At 40.9% G+C, this 25,223-nt stretch overlaps 1 protein-coding gene across 8 annotated transcripts in view; it reads left to right on the top strand.

Moving 5' to 3' along the window:
• Positions 1-25,223, top strand: part of MEIS2 (Meis homeobox 2) — a 200,754-nt gene that overhangs the window by 60,362 nt on the left and 115,169 nt on the right. For all 8 annotated transcript variants that reach the window (XM_067742421.1, XM_067742415.1, XM_067742417.1 and 5 more), the window contains one exon: positions 852-997. In XM_067742421.1, coding sequence (XP_067598522.1) covers positions 852-997 — 146 coding nt within the window. The remainder of the gene's footprint in view (positions 1-851; positions 998-25,223) is intronic.

Genomic DNA, 25,223 nt, shown 5'->3' with positions numbered 1-25,223 from the left:
GTATGAATTTTAAGAAAGTAGGGGTCCTGCAATGCCTTGCCGGAAGAGTTTTTCAGATACATAATTTAGATGCCCTCCAGGCAGGCTTTCAAGGCATTTTTGCCGGAGGGCAAGAAAAAATAACTATGACTGTTAAAAGTAAATGATTTTTGCTAATGCACAATTAATGCCAGAGAAAAAGCACAGAAGAGAAAGATGTTGATAGAAACTTCTGATTAAGTGAGCACCCTACCTTGATGTGCATCTTTTTTTTTTTTTTTTTTTTTTTTAACGATAATGATCAGTGGTGCAGAGAGCTAAAAGTTTTCATGTCACGCGGATGCCGAGTCCAGGGTCATCTGAGGAGTGTGTGAATGTGCGTGCTTAGGAGGTGACAGTTCTGGGAGGGGCTGAGCAGGCAGTGTGTTATGTGCAATGAACAGTGACACAGTTACTGTCACCTATGCAGGCAGCCTAGAATATATAGACTACAGAACATTTAACTTGATTACCCTACAGTATGTGTTCACTCTGGGCATGGGGATGCATTTTCACTGAATGGGTTTTCTGATGGCGGTTTTCCCACACTGGATTCCATAATTGACAAAGAGCTACTGCACTGTGTCAAGAGCACAATTAGAATTGAATTAATGATATGGGCGAGTGTGAGACACACAAAATTAACATTTGAAGAGGTCTGGTTTAATTTTGTCTTTTACATATTTGTGTCTCCAATTATACTTTAATGAAAGAGAATATACCCGCTTAATGGATTTCTTTCAACAAGCTTAGCTGAGCTTGTCATTAGCTGCTCGTTGTTGTTGGCACCCTTTCTGTGTTTTCTCTAATGTATTTTCATTTCTTTCTACTAGGGGATGGTTTAGACAACAGTGTAGCTTCACCTGGCACAGGTGACGATGATGATCCAGACAAGGACAAAAAACGCCAGAAGAAAAGAGGCATTTTCCCCAAAGTAGCAACAAATATCATGAGAGCGTGGCTCTTCCAGCATCTCACAGTAAGTCAAGATGAAAGAGAAAAATGTTTTGTTGTTTTGCCTTCTCCTAGCAAGTTAGGTGGGCTCATACAGATTTTTTTGAAAATAGTGCCTATTTTCCCTTTCTCAAAATATGATGGTTAACAGAGCCGTGAAGGTTTCACCAACTCTCACCACCCAAAGAGTACCCTGTAGAAAGGAGGAGTTTTTGTTTCCATAGGTCAGGAATGGACCTTATTAAAAATGGTCTAGGGCCCTAAACAGTCTATATAAGTAAATGTGTTATTTGTGCTAAAAGGTATGAGAGCAACTTCAGATAATGCAGCTGCAACCACGGGAAACAGCTGTTAAGAAGCTCGTGAATCCATAAACGTTGCCGATGACACTCGTAACGAAAGCCACCTCCTCTAGCAGGCAAAAAAAAGCACTTTGCCACATGCATGTCCAAGCTCATGGTACCAGGGGCAACTCTAATTGCTGAAGCAGCTTGCAAACATGTTACATGTTTATATGACAAACGCAGAAGGGTCATAGGTGCTATAACGCCTTTGTTTATAAGGTCAAGATTAAAGATTCGTTTTTAGCGGTTCAAGTCCATTATCTTAGAAGCCGATCCTGTTCACTTGTGGGAAAAGATCAACTATGTGCAACATTTTTAAAGTAACAGTTTATCTTCCTGTTTGCAGTCGGTTTTATGCATCATTTTATATATACCATTGACTCTAAGACCCTCATGACAAAAACATTACAATATATTTTTACGGAGGAACTAGGCGCTCATACTTTGCTGTTCGTTTGGAAATTCTGGGAAAACGGTGAAGACGTCAGAGGCTGTTTCTTGCTATGAGATTGTTTTCAGGCCATTCTATTTAGGCTAAGGCTTAAAAATAGAGTAGCACATTGAAAGCTGAAGGTCTTTGATTATCCAACTTGTGGGTTGCCATGCTGAATGACATTAGTTACAGTGTCATGGGTCCAGCACAAGGTTCCACTTTTATTTATGGCGGTAGCAGCTGATCTGGTCTTGTAGCAGAGCTACAAAGGGCAAGGGGTGGGGCGGGAGGTGGGGAGGGCAACGTGATAGATTCACATTCCTAAATCGGCCATTTTGATGTAAGGACATTAGTAGCAAACTAAGGTGTATCGATCTGGCCGGTGGTGTCAGGATTAGCTGGGAGAACCAACGAGGCTGCCTTGGCAGTGGTTATTCTTGCCTTGCAGCTATGGCCATTTCAAAGGTCAGGGCCCTGCACTGACTGGGCTCAGAGGAATTAGACAGAACATGCAGTCTCTGGGCTGATTACTTAACCAAAGACAAAATAATGAGTCCTAAGCAAATACTGACTAATTGAAAGGGCTGTAAATCCATTACATATTGGTCAGGGATAATCAGGAGTATTTAATCACTTTTATCTATTCAGGAGCACTGAAGCTGCAACAGCAAAGCCCTGAACCTTGCCATGTGGTTATTATTCTCATCATTATCAAAATTACTTCACAGCTGTTCTTTGCTACATCACCTCAGCTGGAGATTTACTAACCTGTAAAATGTTTTTAATTTGGAAGTCGAATGAGTGTGAGGGGAGGGGTTTCTCATTTTTAACTGAAGGTTTGTTTGGTTAGAGTAGCAAGTAAGAAAGGCAGGGTAGGAGCCAGTGGATGGCAGGCATGCCGCCTTCTCCCACCAGCAGCTCACCTGTCTGGCTTCCTCCCTCTGTCTTCCTTCATGCTCGGCCTTCCTTGGTTGAAAATGGAGACTTCAACGATTGCTTTCCAAGCCAACATCCCCATGTATTTTCACAGAACAGCAGGATCTTAGGGAATTTGGCTGCTTTGTTGACAAACCAGGAAACTCAGACCCAGAAAAGGAAGTGATTGGCTCAAGGTCCAGCTGCAACCAGGACCCAAGCCTTTCTTGTCCCCAGCTCTGTGCTCTTTCTACCACATTATGATGACTTTGTGAAAATCACGATCACCTTTAACAGTTGCATATCAATCTCACAGCCTCTGCCATCAAAATGCTCAGCGTCATTTTTAAAATTTTCCTGCTCCCCCAACCTCTTTGAATAGAGAAGGCTTACTGTGCACCTCTGTCTTGAGGCCAACTCTCTCCTTCACCGCCCAGGTCTGTGCCTTGAATCTCCCGCGGAGTGTCCAGAGCCCAGCTGGACATCCTGCCTTGCCCTGTTGGTGTCTTATCTCCCACCTCCCTGTCCTGGATTCAACCCACTGTGCGCTGTGGCCACGGGCGAGGAATTGTGTGTGGCCAGTGATTCCTGGGTGCTTCTTTGCGGCTGTACCATACACTAGGTACTGTGTACTATGTACCTTCTCCCCACCCCGAGGTTGCTTTCATCTAGATAAATGTGCATGAGGCTTTGTGCAGAATTCTCTGTCCAACTGAAAATTTTAATTAATGCCTGTCCTTGGAGTGGGGAGAGAAGACTCAAATAGCCTGAGCTGGGGAGTCGGGAAACCAGCATTTCGAGTTCAATTTCCCTGTGTCCTGCCCGAACCTCAGTTAAGTCAAGTTCTCTGGACCTTCCATTCCCCCATTTTTCAAACAGATCTGCATGTTGCAGTCTCCTTTCCCACACTCATGTGTGTTGGTTACACTCAGAGAACAGTCAGAGCACCCCTGTGCCCCAAACTCCTGGTCATCCTCTCCTCTCAGTCCCCCCCTTCCTTTTCCTTTTCCATTAAGTGCTTTCTTTTTCTCCTCCCCATGACCTTCTTTCACATCATGCCCCTTTCATTACTTTCTCCGCTGGCTTTGTCTCTCAGTCCGTCTCTCTGCTCCCCTCCCCAGCCTTTTCTGCACCTCCCTTGTATGTAAGGAAATTCTCCTGGGCTTTTTCTTTGAAAACGTCCTCCCTCTTCATCCCCACGTCACCCCAACTGCAGAGAAGAGGTTCAGTAACTTTGATAAAGGTGGTTCTGTAAAACTTTTACTTCCCAATCTTTAATGAGCTGAAAGATTTACTCGGCTATAATTCTGAGCGCAGAAACCAAGAATAGAGACCCCTAACTAACGACATGTTAATTTAGACCCCTTTTCTTACATGCACTAACAGGCGTGAGGAAGTTCTTGGAAATAGAGATGCCCCACTATATTCTTCTGTCATTTAATTAATTTCAACTTTCAAAGTGAAATGTTGTCTCTAGCTCACTGGAAATAGATGTAGCCTAAATTATTATTTCATGTAAATTTCTTTACAAGTGCATGATTCAATGTGCATTCCTTCATTATTAGTCTCTTTAACACTATTTCAAACTGGTTTGTTCCCTTTTGTGCAGTATGACCTGTTCTTGTATTACAATAATCCCTGATGTACCCTTTTTTCTTTCTTTTTTTAAAAAGAGGCTAATTGAATTATCTCATTATTTTAATTTGTTAAGCAAATGTATTTTGCATCTCAGGATGTGTTCTTAAAGAAGGGGGCTGCTGAGGCTTTGCCCCCTGAATGGGCCATTGGCCCATTTTGACATTCATGCATTCATTAACTAGCAGAACATAAAAGAACTCTGGTTGTATTTTTTTTTTTCCAAACACCCAACCAGCATGGAGCAACTTTTCCCAATAAGCCACAGGGGTCTCTCTACATATGTTCTCAACTGCAAGCTATTGTCACCTATTCTGAATACCTCAAAAGGCCCAGGGAGAAAAGAACCCCACCTCAACAAAGGCCAACTGTAGCAATTGTTAAGTCTTAGTCTCAATATGACAAAAATCATTAACCTTCAGTTTTCTTGGAAGAACAAGTTCCACTACAACTGTAACAGTTAAAACAATCTCTCAAATTCCTGTGCACCACCAGCTTTAGGGGAAAAGGTAATAAACTCATAGCTAATCGATAATATTGAGGAAAATATTTAAACTAAATCCAAAGTGGCCTCAAAAAACCAAACTCTTTGATGAATTGAGGAATTTCCATAGTCTGAGTTAAGCACTTTGAACGTGCTTAGTCTGAAGCTAAATAATTAGTTTGTAGTTTCTAACTACCGACTTCGAAAATGTCCTTTAAACATCACAATAATTTTAAGGAAATGAATTCATATAAATATTTAAAGGCTCACAATAATTTTAAGGAAATAAATCCATGCAAATATTTTTTAGAAATTCAACTAGCAGACGCATGGTGTGTTACTGTCACCCCCCTCTTCTACTGGTGGACGGCTCTGCCTGGCTTCTCAGACTAAGAAATCTAGTGAAGATCGAAGAAAGAATCTGTTGGAATGTATGTGCTTTTGCTGGAAAGTACCCAACGGCAAAAAAAAAACATAGGGAAATCCTAGGGAAGTATATTCTTTTCCCTAACACATGGAGATTATGATATCATAAAAGTAAGCCTGCCATTACAACTGTTTTTATTTAACTTCAAAGATAGTTAAAGAAAGAAACAGCAAGAAATAATACCCGGGCTGACGGTTTATTCTTAACCATGAAAAACTCCTCCACGCCAAGAAGCCCTTAGTGAGCTCAATTAGGCTCTCAGGCACCTTCTTTTCTCAGGCACTTCTCTTGCCACCTTCAAGAGCTCCCCTAGTTGTGCTGCAAAGAATATATTTGATCATGGAATGAAAACAGGAAGTGCTCACACACAAAGACACCACTTGCTCATACCCGTTTCTGACTAAAGATTTTCTTATTTGAAAACATAGGGATAAAGCTCACCCTTAGTGGATGTGGGACTTCTTTCAAAGCTATGTGTACAGAATCAGAAGCAAATTTATTTTAAAGTGATATAATATCATGCAGCCTGCTGGATGCAGGTTCTAAAAACTCTGCCCTTTGTTCATGGCAAAATGCTTCACCCCTCTCCATATCTCTGGTGGTAAAGGGAGTGGAATGAAGCGTGCCCCTCAGGTGTTCACCAGTTTTACTCCTTGCCTATTAGAGTTTGTTCATGGGATTTTGTAAAGGTCTCTTTTGAGTAATGAAAATGTATTTTAAAGTATATTGTCCTACAGAGACAATGCACCCGAGTTATGAGTAAGTACAGCTCCATGTTACGTAGAGAAACTTGTTTCTTCTCCAGTGAATTCAAGACCATATGACAGTCAACCTAGTCATCTCAAATTTTTTATTGTATATGTGTATACACACACACACAAACACACAGAAGAGAGAAAGAAAGAGAGCGAGAGGGGCGAGACTAGACCATTTTGCCTTTTAACTGGTTCTGTTCATCTTGTGTAGATCCAGACAGTTTCTTTTCTCAATGAGGCAACACAATGTCAAGGTTAAGAGCACAGGGCCTGGAATCTGCAACACAGCTTTTTTTTTTTTTTTCTGTCCGGGGGCCTCTCACTGCTGTGGCCCCTTCCGTTGCGGAGCACAGGCTCTGGACGTGCAGACTCAGTGGCCATGGCTCACGGGCCCAGCCGCTCCGCGGCACGTGGGATCTTCCCGGACCGGGGCACAAACCCGCGTCCCCTGCATCGGCAGGCGGACTCCCAACCACTGTGCCACCAGGGAAGCCCCACAGTAGCTTTTTGATCTTGAGCATTGAGGTCTCTTGACCTCAATATTCCATATCTGTAGAATGGGGATAATTTTAGAACCAACGTTGCAAGCATTAAATGAGACAACGTAAAGCATTCAGCTCCATGCCTGGCTCTTGTAATAAGTACATACTATAAAGTAACTATAATTTTGTCTTTTAATCTAGTTGAATAGCTACCAGGAGACTTTGACCAGTTGAACTGGGCAACCAAAATTACCACATACTTTCCTGGGACTGTGTGAGATGGAGAGACTAGCTTTGCCAGACAAGTCCCAAAGGCCCCTCGGCAGGAGAGAACATAGTCTAACCTCCACCTTCTAGAGCCATTGTAAACATTGGATGGCTGCCCAGTGGCGTTAGGTGATCGCATCAGAGAGTCCTGGTGCCCATGGAAAGCAAGAGCATCCTGTGAGCCTTCTGGGATGGGGGTGGGAGGTAGGAAAGAAACTGGCTGTGAAATGGTTAAGAACGCCTCAGCTGGGGCCTCCTTTTGGTAGAGAACCTCCCCTTCCCCGTAAGGATTCCAGTATGAATAGCATTTAGAGTCTCCCGCTTCCTCAGAGTACCAGAGTCTAGGCTCTCTGAGAGACAGCACAGTGTGGGTTTTTAAAAAGGGTCACTGGATGTGAAATTAGGCTTGGGTTTTAGCTCTGTGGTCGTGGGTGAGCTCTTCAACCTCTGAACCTATTTCCAGACCTACAAAATGGAAAGAGTAAATATGTGCTCTACTTAGCTGGTTGGGTTGCTGCGAGGCCCAGATGATGTGGTCAGTTTGTAAATTGTAATGTGCTGCGCGAAGTCGAGTACTTTGGTTTGGTTGTGTGCTTGGGACTCCAGCAGCTTGAGGCCTCTGGCACCTCATGAAATCACCACGAGTGAGAGACGCAGTACAGCCTGCCTCGTTCTCCTCTACCCCAGTCTCTCCACTTGTCCATTTCCACAAGGGTAGCCATGGAGACACTGTGATAATTTCCATCATTAGACGTCTTTTTAAGGGCCTCGAATGGTAAATTGAATGAGTATTTCAAGGACATTAGTTATTTCTACTTGGAAATGAGTGCCCTCATGATTCTGAGATCTGTCTACTTGAATACTACTTGCTATGGACCAGATTAATCCCAAATATAAAATGTTGGCCTTACTTACACAGTGAAAGATGGCCTTTCTCATATTCAGGGATACAGATGTGCACGGAATACGAGTGGGGCTCATGGGCTGAGACATGCTTGTGTGGAAATGGCTGTGCAGAACACACAGCTGAAAAACACCAGCAGAAAGAGCCTCCCGCAAACATGCGGCAAAGTGAGGCCGCCCATAGCCTTAGCCTTCGCATTGTTTTCCTGCTTGCCAGGAGAAAACATCTGTGAATTATTTGAATGGAACCTTATACTAGAGATCGGCTGAATTGGTGTCATCTCTGTTTAATTTTAGGAAATGATGTCACAATGCATTATATAACAATGCTGGGTGATTTATTTTCCCGTGGACATGCTGTCCTAAGCATTCCTCTTCTCTTGCAATGTTTCCAATTAACTGTAAGCTCGAGTGTTCTTCCTATTTCATAATGATTTTGAGGAGTGGGGGCTGGAGATTGGGGTGGGAAGAGTGGTAATTTCAGAGGTTGCCGAGGTTCAGAGCTAATGGCACATCCGTCATCCGTTCTTATTGGGACAGGAGGGTACTGAACGTCGGGGCTGTGATCATCACTGGCAACCTACAACAGTGTTGGTTTTCAAGAATGTCTAAAAAAGAAAACCTGAACGTTCTGATCCTAGCTGTCCAACGAGCCACTAGATAATTTTAATAGCGACCTGCATACTGTAGCTTCTGCCTTTATCAAAGTTTCCATGCACTCCCTTCTTCAGTAAAGAATAGAGGACATAAGTCAATTCTGTGTGCCATCTGTCATCGTTTTTACAATTTCTCAAATTAAAGAGACAGGCCAAAAATTTAATGTTATGTTGAATCCTAGAAACTCCTCTAGAAGAAATGAAATTGCAACTAAATTTACTTTGTCTCTCTTGAGGGAAGAAAAAAATGCATGCTGCTGTGTCATAACCTTTTACTCGCAGTCCCAATTTGCTATTTAGAATTGGATTATGAGGGGTTCCGCATGTGAAAGCTTGCTGTGTTTTGGACTCAGCAGCCTTTGTCCACATTCTGAATGACTTTGAGGTAAAGTCCCCAGTACAGTGACAGCAGCAGTGGCCTTTTGTGGAGGTGACGAGATGTACGGTCTCCTCAACGCAAACACATCTGGTCAGGACATTTTCAAAAGTATATCAGACAATCCCATTGATCTCATCTGAGATAGACTTAGAAGATTAAGTCCCAGATTATGAGCTACGAGCTGACGGACACATTTTAAAAAATAAGTAACTGATGGAGAAGATTGAAGAATGAAATGCGTATTAAATTACCATCAGAAAGAAACTAAAATAATTATTAGCTCAAAGTTTAGCACCCAATTTCATAAAATATCACTCTAATTGTTTAAAAATACGGTAAGGAATTCAAGGAGATGGAGAATTGAGGACCCTTGAATAAAAGAAAATAGAAAGCGTGCGCATATCTGAATATTCAGCTATTTAAAAACTCCAAGAATAGAGTGCCATTAAATGCTGTTTAGTGAAACCCGTGAATATTCATTCAGATCATAGAGAAAATTTCCATTTCTTCATTCCGCATGACTAGAGTTTCCAAGTATATTCTGTGGAGAGGTGGAGTTGTGGGGAATTAAAGTCCAGTTTGACTAGGTTATGAGAACACTAGCTGTCCCTCAGCTTTGCTGCAGGCTAGGGTCATAAAGTGACCCTTAACGTTCAGGATTCATTTTGATTTTAGAGACTGTTACTGCACAGATTTCAGAGGACTACTGGAAATGCCCTGTCTTCTCTGTGCTGTAGTCTGTTTTTGCAATTTGAAACAGATTATGACGTGCAAAGATGATATCCAGCCCCACTGCTCCCATTAAGAAATAGTGACTTGGGTAGGAAGCTGTAGGTTGGGTGAATGGAATTTACCATGTTACATTGACGTGCTGCGTACCACGTTCTCAGTTGATTGGCAGCAGCTGTTTACAGTATGCAGCGTAATCACTGGCACCCTTTAAAGGTATATTATCCTCTTAACACATAATAGTAATGCCATTTTCATGCTTTTACATTTGCTATTCATATTTTGAACTGCCAAGTCCCAAATCTGCCAGAACTAATTTAAGTTGTTTTTATCTAATAGTGGATAAGTTGTCAAATCACAATATAATGGCAGATAATTTTTTCTTAAACTATAGTTTTCCTTCTTGGTTATAATAGATAATATGAATATTTGTTAACTCTGACTTGATTGTCCACAGAAAAATTACAACTCAAGAGACTGTTATTGTGGAACGCTGTGATGACAAGAAGTGAAGAGAATATTATCTGGTTATTCTGAGCATTATAGGAAATTAACATGAGTCCTCTAATCAGCCCTCTTCCAACCACCCTGACCCTCAATTTACTGATACTTGATTCGCCTAACATAGCCAGATAATGGAGATCTACCCTTGTTAATCCCAGCACCAAATCTTGTTGCTGCTTTTAATTTTAATACTTCAGTTATCTGATTATAACTATCTAGACATACTTACTTCTTGCATCATTGCCCTACACTCACAAGTATTCCAGAATTAATTTTGACTTGGAAATATCTGGTGATTCCATTACTAATAGTTTAGAAAAGGGTAATCCCGTAACTCTGGTCATCCTACAATTGTAAAATGGCTTACTTCTTGCCCTGGGACACCTGGTGTGACCCTGTCATAAGCCAACAATGAACAACCCAAGTGTACTGGGGGTGGTGCTACACTAGTGTTTCAAAAAGAAAAAGGCTTTTATCAAACAGAATATGTGAATACTGGATTATTCCCTGTAAATTTGGTGACATGTGAAAAGTTACGGGTTCTATTTCAGTGTTTCAGGATACCAGCAGGCAGCTCATGAGTTGTTACACTTGTTTTAAACCCTCCCTCTCAGTGAATTAAAAAAAAAAAAAAGTGGTAAGAAAAGAATGCATGGGCCACATGAGATCATTATTAGTCAGTTATAAGCTCAGTTTAGTTTTTGCGTTAGTTTCTAGGAAACCATAAATTTAGACCCATGTGGCAAAATCCCCCCGATTACTTGATGGTACTTTGATGAAGACCCCTCTTATCGCTTAATCCTCATGCTTTTATGTTTGCTGGTGAACCACTTAAGTGATAATCAAATATGACCATGTGGAAAGGCATCAGTTTTTAATATGACCTTTGTTACCAGCCTGGGAATCCTTTCAAAACAGTTTGTACTTTTTTTTTTTTTTCCCCCAGAGCAAGTTTAAAGGAAAGTGTGATTTAGTTCTTTTTGGTTTGTACATGCTTATACTCTCTTATCAGTGTCTATCGCAAATACCCCCCTGCTTATTTGAAATATATATAATCAATTAAACAGAAAAGGGCTGCTTAAATTCTCTTGAATCTATGGTTCGGCATGATTGGAGCAGACAATGGAAACGTCTGGAATTCATCACCGAACCAGTGCTTTTCTTACCTTTAGATATCGAGGACAATCTGTTAATTCTTTGTGCTCTACAAAAACAAACAAACATTTGAGGGCAGGGAGAAAGAAATTCCTCCTGTTTATAAGACTGTATAAATATACCAGAGGTAGCAGCATTCAGAGCAATTCAGTCAGCCTTTTGCTCTCTGAGTTATCTTGGGCAAGTCAGTTAAGTTTCTGAGTGCTGGTTTTCTCATCTTGTTGTTTTGAGGGTTAGCTGAGATTAGAAATAGCCCTTGGAAAAAAGCAGAAGGCTCTGCAAGTATAAAATGTTCTTCATGAATGTTTTCGTATAATCCACTGAAATAATTAATTTGCTCTGTCTTAGCTCCATGAAACCTGAACTTGGATATGGGTGAAACACTCTTCAAAGAAAAATATTGTACTCGCTTCTTTAGACCTAAGTCTGTTTTGGAATGAGGATCAAATCCTACCATTAGCGTGATACATACAAGGAAAAGGGAAAGAGATCTTGTGCACCATTCATACTCTGGCGCAGTGTTAGTGGCATCGCGAGTCAAAGTACCTTTTGAAATTGCATAAACTCAAACTTAAGAGAAAGAACAAGATGATAGCAAACTAACCTCACTATAAGCTTATTCGTACTCGGGTTATTATAACTTTGGGACCAGCTCCTTGGAGGTTTGGACATCTTTGTTCTTTATTCATAAACTTTTCATCCTGAGAACTAATGGGTTCACCAGCTTGCCACTTTTCATCCTGGCAAGAATGAGCAGTTTTACATCTCTAAAATGGCAATCTCATAGGCCCACTCTAAAGAAGGTGCAATCCTGTGAGAGACACAGAATTATCTCATTGCAGCCAGAGACTAGTGGGAATATTATTTTTTTTTTTGAAGATAGTTTCAATCTGGGTGCTAAAATCAGGCTACATTTGATTCTACATTCAGAGATCTGTGGATGCTACAGCTTTTAAGACAGAATCCTCTGGCTGAAGCATAGAATACATATGGGAGAATAGGGGGGAAAGTTCGGAAAGGTATACTGAGGCCTTAGGTTCAGACACATAAGCCAGATACCTGGGTAGAAAACTCTGTGGATGTTAGAAATGATGAGACTGCAGTTTCAGAGTGTGGGCTGATCTTTGTAGAAGCAGTGCTTGAAGCCATGACATTATATAAAGGTAAGGAAGGAAGAGAGTGCAGAGAGAGGGGATTTGAGGATAGAATCTTTTTAAAAACTACATTTAAAGGGAGGAAGAGAGAAGGTAATGAACAGAGATAAAGAAAGATTGGTAGGAGCATAATCAGATCACATGAAGAGAGACGAGTTTCAAAGTAGAGGAAGTAGATTCTGTAGAAAGATCAAGGACAATGATATTAGCTAAAAATAAGCCTTTGGATTTGGCACTTGGGAGTCGTGGTCTATCTCTGAATTCCACGGGACCGAGGAGTGAGCAGGCAAAGTTGGAAGGGAACAAAGGAAGAACAGGGGACTGTGCAGGGGTGGCAGCATTTTTATCAGCAGAGGCAGATCAGGTGAATCAGGTGTTGCATCAGCAGTGGGAAGGGATCCTGGGGAGAGAAACTGAGGTGTAGGTGTTGGGAGAGGCAGTGGGGGGTGTGTGTGAAGGGAATGACAGTGGATAATCCAAGGTTCAAAAGGAAGCCAATGAAGGTGGGGTCAAAACACAGGTAGAAAGGTGGGTAAGAGGCAGACACATTTTGTAAAGGGTAGGAGGAAAGCTGAGGGACTTGAGAAAAGAGCTTCTCTAACTGGATGAGCAGGAACTGTGGAAAGTGTGATCCAGAGCTCCAGAGGGAATTAGGAAGACAAAGCAGGGTGGCCTCCAGCAAATAGGGCCAGGCTGGAATGGACCTGCTCCACCTCATTGCAGCCTTTCCCAGGCAGAGCTCAGGAACCCAGGAATAAGAGGGCAAAAGGAGACAACAGGAAAAATCTAAGCCTGGGATTGACAGCATGAGTGAGAGAGAGGGTTTTACTTAGAGAATTCTTTAAATGGCTGACTAATAAGTCAAAATTCCCACGAGATATTCTTTCCTTGGATTGTGACTGAAAAAGGATTCTGTGGTTCATCTGAATAATGAAACAATTAAGAAACGTCAGGATATTTTTGGAAAAGAAAAATGAGGACGGTCTTGCACTGGGTGTTATTAAAATAGATTATAAAGCTACAAGGTGTGGCGCTGGCTAACACAATAGGCAGAATGATCATTTGAACAAAATAAGAATACACAATTTAATCCAAATATATGGAGATATTTATTAATTTTAAGGGCATCGCTTCAAATCAATTGAGAAAAAAAGAGTAATTCAAAAAATGGTTTTTGGTTAGTGGTTTAACTATTTTTGAAAAAAAATCAAAGTAAGTTCTGCATTTAAGGGTTTTTTGAAGTAGATTTAACTATTTCTCTTTCCTTTATTTAGTGAAATCCTTTCAGAGCTCAAAAGCAAAGAAATTATAAAGAAAAATGGTGACTGATTTAATAAAACAAGAATAAAAATTAATAGCTTTTGAATGTCAAGAAAACACCACAAAATAAAGGCAAACATTAAACTGGCAAAAATATGTACACCATATAACAGGCAAAGGATTAGTGTCCTTAATAGATATGGTGTACAAATCAGTATGGAAAAAAGTACAGTAGATAAAAAGGCACAGGTGAATAGGTCCATTCACAAAAGAAGAAATACAGATGGCCAATAGGCATTTGAAAAAATCTTCAAGGTAATTAGTAACCAAATTAATTTTTAAATCAACAAGAAATTTTTTTTATAAAATTAAGAAAAACTAAAAAAAATTAGTGTTCAGCACTGTTCAGAGTGGAAGGAGATATCTGGCTTAATAGTGACTATAAATATTGGCTTATTCTTTCTGGAATTTAAACTGGTAATATGTATTACTATTATAACTGTGTTCTTATCCTTTAATCCAGTAATTTAGTTTCTAGAAGTTTAAGATAAAGAAGTAATAAGAAATATATATAAAAATTAAGCAAAATTGTGTATAAAGATATTATTTATGATAATAAAACATTGACTATTCCCTAATATTCCATTATGGAATATTGTGGAATATTATATAATCATTAAAAATTATGTTCTCAAAAATACTTTGAGATATGGAAAAATCTCTCAGTATCTTACCAGGTGAAGTAAAACAGATAAGGCAGTATGCATAATATGACTACAGTTTTGGAAAAGAAAATATTTGAGGATATATGCATAGAAGAACAAATGAAAATGTTAACAGTGATTATCTTTGAGTACTGAGATCTGGGTGACTTTTTTAACTTTCTTCTTTATACTTATCCATATGTTCTAAATTGTCTATAAAATGTGCATTGTATTTATACTACAAGACAATAAATTTTATTTTAATAAAGAGCCATGCTGAGTAGAGGGCTAATAAAGTGTGGTAGTACACTGAGAACACAGGAAGCCCACTGAGAGGCTGCAAGTCCAAATGAAGATTAAGAGGGAGAACAGAGAAGCAGGGAAGGAACATTTTAAGGTCTGCGATCTTGGAAATGCAGTATCTCTGCTTGACAAAATCCAGGGCTGGGGAAGTGGAGATGGATGACATTGGAATGAAGAGAGGCAAAATATTAGAAAGGTCTTTGTCATGTATACTGAAGCCTTCAAAAGTAGAGGCAAGTGGTAGGGGGAAGAGGAACATTCTAGTGTGTACAGAAGCCCCTGGGGAAGGTGAAAATGGCTTAGAGGTCAGCATTCTCCACAGCAGGGGAGAGGAATGGCAGCAAATGCTGTGAACTTCATGAGAAAAGTGAGTGGAAAGTCTTAGGTCAGGCACTGAGAGCTGGGAATGAGAGAGAAATGGGGAAAGTCAACAGTCTGGCCTCTCTTCCCTGATTCCAGAGGGACTGGTAAGGAGGAAAAATGGGTTACTTCAGTGGGAGAGAGTCTTAGCCAGTTCAGGCTGCCATAAAAAATACCACAGACTGGGGGGCTTAAACGACAGAAATTTATGTTCTCACAGTTCTGGAGCCTTGAAGCCCAAGATCAAGATGCTGGCAGCATGGTGAGAGCTGTCTCCTTGGGTTGCAAATGGCTGCCTTCTCACGGTGTCCTCACATGGCCTTTCCATAGTGTGTGGTGGGGGGGAGGGGGGAGAGAGAGAGAGAGAGAGAGGGCTCTTCCTCTTCTTATAGGGCCACCAATCCTACGAGATTAGGACCCCACCCTTCTGACCTCATTTAACCTAAATTACCTCCTCAAATCCCAGTCTTCAAATCCAGTCACAGTCGGGGTTAGGGCTTCAACATATGAATGTTGCAGGAACACAGTTCAGTCCATGGCAGAGAGTTTTTAGGGAAACAATATTTCAGGACAAACTCAAGTTTCAGAAAGTCAAGGATATGGAAGTTATGTTTGTGGAAAAGATCAAAGTTATTTTTACTCCATGACACAGCAGGTGAGGGCGAGGGCAAAGGAGCCAGTTAACTTAGGATGTGGCGAGACAAAACAAAGGACCAGATGGCCAAGGGTCATGCCTTGAGGATAGCAGGCCTTGGCTTGGAAGGCTCTCTAGGTTACGGTGGAAGATTGAAGTAGAGAAACCCAAACAACGATTCCCGAAATGTTTCCCTGAAGCACCTGGACGGAGGAGGGAAAGAAGAGCAAGGAAGGTGTGGGGACGGCTGCTCAGTCGGCTAAAGGAAACCACAGACTGGGTTCCTATTTTGATCAGGCTCAAGGTTTGTTTGATCTAGCGGTTTTTCCTTAGAGTTCAGTTTTACATATGCTCCGGCGCCCCAACCAGCTTGTGTATCTTCAGGATGTTTTTCCCCCTCTTTCTTTCCCTTCCTCACGGTGTTTAGATCAGGGAGGGGAGGGACTGGGGGAACTGAGGTCGGCGGGCAGGCTCCCTCCCTGGTTGGTCAGGCTGTGCTCCTGACCCTTCCTCGGGACCTGTGATTAATACACGCTTTGTAGCAGAGACTTGGCAAACCCCATGCTCCCCAGGACTCGATTCATAATTCACAGCAAGCAGGAGGAGTGGGGTCTTTGTGGTGGCTTGTTTGCTCTCTGCAGCACAAAAAGCAATGCGTTCTGACCTTCACTGTTATCTAATCAGGAAGTAGCCTGTCCTGGCGTGTGGTTGAGTCCTCCTAGGGCTCTCTACAACTGTAAATTATGTTCCAGCTCCCCGGATCTGGGGCACGCCACACTTTACATTACTATTGTGTATCTTAAAATAAACAGCATCGCGAGCTGTTTATTTTGGTGTTACTATGTATGCAATTTTAAAACAGTGGTTACTTAAACAAATGTCTGTGTTCCCACAGCACTTGAAAGCCAGTGTTTGCTCCTGTGGTTTTGGGTTTTGTCACTTCTGTTTGGAATATATCTGAAATCCATGTTGCGAGCAATTGGAATGAACCTGGCAGCACCTAAGACAGGACCTGTTGCTGGGCCCTGACCTTCACTGTGTGCAGCTGTCTTCCCCGGCCCGCCCCCCTGCCCTCTGCAGTGCCATATGCACGTGCACAAACCTGAGATTTTATTTTCTCTATGGGGCGCTCAGTTTATCCCCATGAGTCATCTAGAGGGTCCTTTAAGTTCCTTGATGCTGTGCAGTTTAACTGAATAAGTGGTATTTGTGATGATTCTATAACAAAATACTGCTTCCAAATACTCATGTAAAATCGTCGTTTGTGTGCTGTAAATGGAGTGCTTATTCCATTGACACAGCTGGGGCAAGATGAATGAGAAGAGGGGCAGTGGAAAAAATAGATGTAAAGTTTTGATAGTGACTTGCCCGGTGCCCTTGAGTCCTTCTGCCTCCACTGCCTGCAAGCAGGGGTGAAGTAGGGAGAGCCAGTGTCAGCACAGACAAGTCTTGTGGGCAGGACTTCAGTTTGATTCACAAGAGGCCACTTACTAGCACTGTTTCTTTGGGCAACGTTTTCAACATCTCCAATTCCTTCATCTGTAAAATGGGTAGGATTGTCTGGGTGGGAGGGGGGCTGGATTAAATAGACTATGTGAAATAGCCTATCTCAGTGCCTTGACCTGAGTACCGGTACTCAAGAGTGAATCTTTCCCTTCTTCCTCCACCCTTCACACCAGGACATGAGTTATAGCTGGGGGTGGTCTGGGTATGGTCCCCTCAGCTTGAAGCTGCAGTTTATGTCATGTGGGACCCTCAGCATCTGATCTGGCCTGCTGGGTGATGCTTGGGGTGGTCATTACCCTGAATCTGCTTAACCATGGCAGATGGGGCCACAGCACTCCAGACTTCCTTCTCCATTCCCTGGCCCAGTTTTAAGGAAAGAAGCATAGATTTGAAGTTCTGTATTATATATGTCTCACTTCCTGACATTGGTGGAGATATCTAAAAGCAAATTGTAATCATCTTTCCATCTTGATGGCATACATTTCTTCTGTTGTACTGGTACATGATAAGGGAACTTTGGGAATAGACTTACTGGTTAATGAATGGATGGATGAAAAGCCTGTGGATTATTGGGTATTTCAAGAAGTCTAAATTCTAGTTGTATAATGTATTGCCTTTTATACTCAGACTAGAAATTGGTCTACACAAGTATAATGTTATTCTCACAATTCAGTTGAGGTAATGAAATAAGAACTTGCATACATGGTTATTATTTATGTTTTCTGCAAAAGTCAACAGTACTTTGAAAAATTTAGATTATAAGCCTATTATATTTAAATCGCATAAGATAATAAGGCTAAAACACTAATTAGATGATGTGAGTCTTTATTGGCTAGATAGGCACATTTTTCTCTCTTCTAAAGCATATATACAAGGCACTAAGCTGTGAAGAAGTGAAAAAACTATCCCTTGACTCATTTAGATACAGGTTAGATCCAATAACTGGTTTTTGTTGCTCTCTCTGAGTCCATGAAGGTTACCATGCAAGATATTTTGCGTGTGTAGATTTTTTATTCCAAATATAAAGAAAATACTCAGTGATCATAGAGAGATTGAAAGCTTGGGTAAGGGTTCAGTGTCTCATTAGCTTAGTTGCCTTGGGCAAGTTATTTAACCTTTAAACAGCCTCAGTTTCTTCCTTTGTCAAATGGGGATAATAATAATTCCTCCTCCCAGGGTTGTCAGGATACAGAAAGAAGATAATGCATGGGCAAAGCATTTACCACATGGTCTGTATTAAATACCGGGGAAGGTCAGTTCTTATTATGTTGACCCTTTAAGGGGTAACATTTTTTTTTAACTTTCAAAATTATTTTGAAGGTGAAATAATTTCAGAATTCTTGGTGTCGTTGATTCATCTCTGTCTTCAACACTGTACAATCCCATTTCCCCAGAAAGAACTAACCACAAACACATAAGAGGGGTGTGGGATAGAAATAAATGGGGAATAATGTTGGACTATACCTAGGTAATCTCCGTTTTCACTCTTCAAAGCTAAGAGGGCATCCTACCTTCCATCCTTTCTACGGTTGGCCAACCTTGTGACATACTCTACTTAGCGCTATTTTTCTTTCTTCATCTTCTTACTCCCTTCCTAATAATTAGACCTAATCTGGCAAGCTTTCTGTATATGTTAATTCTTTCTCCCCAGTTTTGGCCACCTCCAGCCATGTTGTCTTTGTCTGGTTTGACTCTATTTCCATCCTTCCTCATTACTTTAATCTCCTATATGTCACTTACATCCGGAATTAAGATAATTGTGTTATTTTCTGTTGGTCTGCCTCATCGAAAACAGCTCAAAATTCATATTACGAAGAGAATGAAGGAGAATGTACTTTTTTGCCCCAATAACATTAGATGGCATAGTGACAACTGTGTGTTTGTTAAAAAGCAGTTAGCACAAATTAGAAATACTTCACAACAGATGTGTTTTGTGAAAGGATATGCTAAAAAATTAAACAGAGAATACTTTCCGGTTATAATTTTAGAAAAATATTGTGCAATGAAGCAAATTTACAATTCATTTAAAATCAACCTTTTTATAGAGTGTGTGCCTTCACGATAAAATTTTGACAATTCTGCAATTTGTTTCAGTGTTTCATTGAGGGGGTGGAAATCCATCTGCTAGTTATTTTGGGGGACACCATTACATCAATAAAATGATTCCAAAGTTGTACACAGATTTCATTTTAAATTAATGTGTAGCTGTTTTAAGTATAACTGACTTAGTTAAAGGTAAAGGTTTCTATTATATGAGTAATAGTAGGAATTTCTTTTTTCTTTCTGTCAAACGCAATCCCAGGGTACTGTACTCTCCAGGAACATTTTTGGGCCCTGGGTTCTTGCAGACATTTCTTATTTTTACCTCACTGACCCCCTTTTCAGCTGCTGGAGAGCCTTTTTTTTTTTTTTGGAAAAGTTGCTGCCGTTGATACAGTTGCTATTAATCACTGTCTGCCATGGCGTTATGTAGGTTCTGATAACATCCCATTGAGTGGCTTTTGCAAGCTGGATGCTTACCAATAGCACTGGCCTTTGATATTCGGCTCACACCAGGAAAAAGAAAATGTAGAGTTAAAAAAAACTGCAAATAGGAAAAAGAACAAAAACTGGAGAAAACAGAGTGAAATCAAAAGCAGATAGCTTTCTGTGAGCAGCTTAGTTTGCCATGGGAGCAGTGAAGCTATAAATCTCAGTAGCGTTGTTTGAAAACTGAACACGAGGCTGCTAAATTTATCATTCATTCTTTGTTGTTTCTGGGAGGGTAGCAGCTCGCTGACTTGGTGAACTTTGGTTCCTGTCCCCTATCAATAACATTTAATTTTTCTCAAAATAAAATCAAAATTAGTCTTTTTCTGGATCAAAGGATACTGGATAGAGGATTTGACCAATTGTAGGGCAAAGGAGGAAAGGAAGACTGGCTCGGAGTCTTCTCAGTTATGTAACTGAGATTCCTTCCAACTCCTGACTGTGGGGCTGGGGTGCTTTTCTTTCATGGTAGAAGGAAAGGGTATACACATCTCCTGCTATATACGTCAAAAAATTTAAATCCATAAGTAGAATTGGAAAAGCATAGAGAAAGAAAGTTCACCGCCATGAGCAAATCTGGAGCTGAAGAAGCTGCAGAATCCCCTCCTTTTGTTTGCACGAATGTTCTATGTTGCACTGCACAGGGGGAAAAGAAGGTAGAAAGCAAGCCTGCTACAGATGTGACTAGCTATGAATATTCATGAGGACCGTTGCTCCTCCTCTCCTACAGCATCCAGGCCTTTCTGATCTCCCTCCTGCACAGCTCACAGATGCTCCGCCTGGTACTTCCTCCTCTTCCCCCACCTCAAATCTGCCCTCCCTGACCAACCCTTGAACAAGACTGTGGTTTATTTCGATCACATCCTGGCGTGATACAGTGATCGGTGGCCTTAGAAGTGTGTGTGTGTGTGTGTGTGTGTGTGTGTGTGTGTGAGTGAATATACTCTTGCATCAAAACAAAGGGGGGGGGAGAAAAAAGATGTAATTATCTACAGTTTTACAAATCCAACTCCCCTTAATGTTCATTATTTAAACCAGCAGCAATTACAAGTTCAAAGGGGTTTAGAGGGCCAGCAATCCGCATAATCACTGCCAAATGAAGCGGGACTCATTCGTCACAGGAGAGTACACCCTGAGCAGTGAATCATGCGTGCCATGACAGGCTCTGATTTACATAAAGCAGAAATCTGTGCCCGCTGGGGCTGCGTGTTACTTCATCTCGGTAGCCCCGTGGTACATGATTTTTGGGGGGCGTTAGGAAGCTGATCTGACTTCATACTTGGCAGAGCTTTACACTAGATGTTGACAGTAGTTACTTTAGTGTGGACTTGTGTTCATATAACAGGTTGGACCATGATGCAAGTGAAATTCTCATTCTTGAAAAGAAAAGAACTTATTTCCCGAAAGTTTCTGAATTAGGTACTTTCATGGTTCAAAAGAACCAGAGGGGCTTCCCTGGTGGCGCAGTGGTTGAGAGTCCGCCTGCCGATGCAGGGGACACAGGTTCGTGCCCCGGTCTGGGAGGATCCCACATGCCGCGGAGCGGCTGGACCCGTGAGCCATGGCCGCTGAGCCTGCGCGTCCGGAGCCTGTGCTCCTCAACGGGAGAGGCCACAGCAGTGAGAGGCCCGCGTAATGCAAAAAAAAAAAAAAAAAAAAAGAACCAGAGTTTTGCAGCAGTTGTGTTTCCTTTTATCCCAATCTGTTCAGGTCTGTAGTTAAAATCAGTGATCCCGATAAGGAAGCAAAGCCCCTTGGGTCCAAGACCTGAGCAGACCTAAGGGGGTATCCATGCTCCACCCTGAAGGCATTGAGAAAAAACCCCTAAGCCTTTCCCGGCTGGTGATTGGCATTGGCTAGCAAGGGTTGGGGTCCATCATTGAAGGAACCGGTGCTCTGAAGCTGGGCTTTATGTTACCAGACTTTAGAGGGCTTCCAACTGGATAGTTCAGGAAAGCTACTAGAGAGCTGTCATCAGCCTTTGGGATCTCTTGGGTCTAAATAATAAAAATTCCAGAATTGGGTTCAAGTGAAAATGAATTAGCTTCAGGATAACGATGGAAGACAACGCAACAATATTTGTGGCTTTTTGTCTCCCATTCTGAAACGTACTGGGATGTTCTGTCTTGTCCTTTAGGCAAAGCCGCATACTCAATTGTCACTTGTTTTTCCCTCTTTTGGAGAGAACTTATCTTTCCACTTGTGGCTGAATCATCTTGCTATTATGTCACACACACACACACACACACACACACACGCACGCACATACATACACACATCATTATCTCTTCCTCTTTTCTCAGATACGGAGCTGCATCCACACTTAGGATTTGAAGTGTTTGGGATTTGAGAATTAGGTTGGCAATTTTAGAGATTACCTACACTTATATTTTTGTGCTGGCTTTGAAGTTCAGATAATGGTCTTGTGGCTTTGTCTCTTGTAGCTGGGTCTACACTACGCTTATATCAAAGCAGCATGGTTTAAAAAGTTCTTTGAAGCAGGTCACAGTAGTTTTTGAAGCGATGTGACAAAATAGACCTACCGCATCCTCAACCAGGCTTCCTGGTGCTCTGCTGGAGGGGCCTCTTCACCTCCACCATGCAAAGACTTCAGGAGTTCCACCTTGCACTCCAGCCTCTGGAAAATTTGTTTTCCCTGGGTTCTTTCCTGTATTCTCTTCCCTAAAAGTCTTCAGTAAGTGGAGATCTGGGGTACCAAGTGTTAAGTTACAGGTATACTGAAGGCAACATACTTGTACTGAAAAGAGGGGTAAGTTAGGAATCTAATTCCGAGTTAGTCTAGTTAAGACACCCTGTATTAGCCAGGTTAAATGGGCAAGTCACTTAACCTCTTTGAACTTATCTGTAAAAAGGAGATACTTGTTTCTCTCCTAACACATAAGTTGTTGTAAGGAATGGTAGTTTTTGTTATTTTTACACGATGGCCAAAATCCTGAACTCATCAAGCTGTTTGAGTTCCTCCTGAAGTCATCTTTATTCCTCTTCTCTCTTCTGTTCATCTTTCTTCCTCAGAAGCAAGATTCTTTCACCCTCATTTCTTCAGGCCTTATTGTCATGTTCTGGCTGAGCTTTGCCATAAAATGCCACCTGGTTTTCGGACTGAAATGATTCTTCGGGACTCACCCAGTGAAATCTTCCAGTCCAGTTTTAATTCTCCCGCCCACACCTCTAGTGCCCTAGTGAAGCATCATCAACGTTTTGACCTATGTCCTCTTGTCTATCCTCTTCCTCCTCTAGAAGGAATCTGCCTTTTTTCTGTTTATGTGATTTAATGCCTTTTAAAACCCGAATACTGCCAGGTTTTTAGGGTCACTGAGATTGAAATACACATTTACAGAAGAAAAAGATTGGTAGACAGATTTATGCACTGTAGTGTAGCCCAGAAATGCTCAAAAAGTTGAGTGGAAGAAAGATCATTCCAAGCTTTCATATATCTATCTGAAAAAATGCAATCAACAGTCTATAAGTCCATATAAGATTTATAAATAAATTACTTAAAAATAGTCTAACAAAGAGTTTAATGTAATTGAATTTGTGTACGCTAGGGCAATTTTAGTTAGCATACTGACAGAAATAGCCACATGATACTAGCTTGTGCAGCATATTGACATACAAATACGTGTAGAACAGACAGCATGTAGATGCACACACATGTGAGTGTGCGTGGACACACACAAACAAGCAAATTGTGGCAAGGTAAAACCCATACAAAGCAAGTGAAGGTTCATAGCATTTTCTCAGTGAAATTCATGGGACATTTCGGTGAGCACACTTCACCTGAGGGGCACTTGCTAACTGGCCTGTGAAGAGGATGTCGATTCTGAGGTTCAGTTAGTGATAAAACTGTAAATATGCTTTCTGTGCAAACAAGTTGTGCCTCTCCATTCCCATCTTATTTTTTTAGCCATCTGTAGTTTCTAGCATGGCCGTACTATTGGGAAAGGACCTAGGAACAGGGAGGTGTTTTAATGATCAAATTCCACCTTCCTTTGGTCCAGCCTCTATAAAATCTTGCTGCTATATTGAGCCAAAGTACCCATCAATGTTCCTTTTATTGGACATGCTTCATATATTGTGATGAGATTATATGCATCCGTAGAGGTTGTTAAGAAAAACTTAACATGCCACTGATGTGCAGTGAAGGAAAGTTAATTGTATAGATGCCACAAAACTGCGTCAATAAGTAGAGCCCTCTGTCGGGAGTGTTAATCTGCCTTGAATAAAAACTGCTAAACAGGCTTGTAACCAATCGCCTAAGGTGAAACCTGGTATTAATAAACCCATGGCAATGAATCAAGCCACAACTGTCTTTATTCACATAGGGATCTATAGACTGTAAAACCACTGATAGGTGCCGGTCTGCACATATCGCTCTTTCCTACTGCTCCCAGAATTTAAGTCAAATACAATTATCGAAAATGTACATGACTCTTTTCAACCTCTCTCATGTTATCAGTAACAGATAACTTTCATTTAATCAAGAAAACTAATTATTTTGGACTCTGTGTTCATATAAATTTGTATCTTAATAAAGAATTTTCTTTTTCTATTTGAAATCTCCCATGGATAATTCAATTATTCTGGAAAATTTCAAGTCATGGACTTATATCCAAACGACTCCTATACAATTCAGCTGCATCCAAAGTGGGTCACTGTTGGGGACAGACTTGGAAATGGATGAGATTGGCATGACTGGGTTATGTGTAGAGATGAGCAATAACTACTTTAATTAAAAGTGATGTCTCTAAGTTTAGTAAGTTAATTGTTAGTGTCTCTGTGGTACAACAAAAACCTCTGCCTCCAAATATATATACATGGAGATCATTTGCACATGTTCAGCTATTTGTATGTATTTTCATCTGGATAATTGTCTATAGACTGGGTGACATTTCAGATACATTTCAATCCAACAAACCTGTTTACCTGTCATGTCTTCATAAGGAGCAATAAGACTGTGGTTTGGTTTCATTTGCAGAACAGTGACTAAACCTAAAGATAAATACAGAGATGTAGGCACAGAGAGGTACGATAGGAATGGCGGTTCTTGCGAACTCAGATCAAGTTTATCCTGTGTTCCCTAAATCATTTGGATACAATTAATATTGTGAATTAGATGTTCTTCTAGACAGAAGGAAGTTGAGATGTGTGAGTTTGGAAAGAGCAAGAGATAAAGCCAGATCAACCGTAAATCCCCCTGTTCAATTAGAAACGTTTTTTTGTTTGTTTGTTTTAAACAACTGATCTAAAGGGCTTTGGGGATTCTCCTAAAACAGTGCTTTTCAGGATTTTCCAGGCCATGAAAAACATGGGTTAGGACACACCAAATGCAGCCTGTCCATCTCCTTACCCCCATTTCTAATAGGTCATTCATTTATTCTGCTTTTATTGAGAAGTTACTAAATATGTTAGGAACTAGTTTAACTGATTCAATTATTTTTCAATGCCCACAGTCACCCTGTATCTATGCATATGTATACACACATTAGAACTGCATGCATTCATATATATTTTTATACCTTCATTTTCAGTCTCCAGACCCCTGTCAATAGAAAACTAAGGAAAGTGAGGAAATCTTTGCGTTTTCCAAGGATAACTTTGTGAAGCATCAAAGTGATTAAGAAGCAACTTTCTAGAATACATTTTTTTCAAAACTACATGTTTTTATATAATTGAATGGTAATTTCTCACTATCATAAACCCACCCCAAAGGAT

This window comes from Pseudorca crassidens, chromosome 1, assembly GCF_039906515.1.
Source record: "Pseudorca crassidens isolate mPseCra1 chromosome 1, mPseCra1.hap1, whole genome shotgun sequence".
Classification (NCBI taxonomy): Eukaryota; Metazoa; Chordata; class Mammalia; order Artiodactyla; family Delphinidae; genus Pseudorca; species Pseudorca crassidens.
The sequence above is the reverse complement of the archived record's forward strand: the minus strand, read 5'-3'. Positions and strand labels throughout refer to the sequence as shown.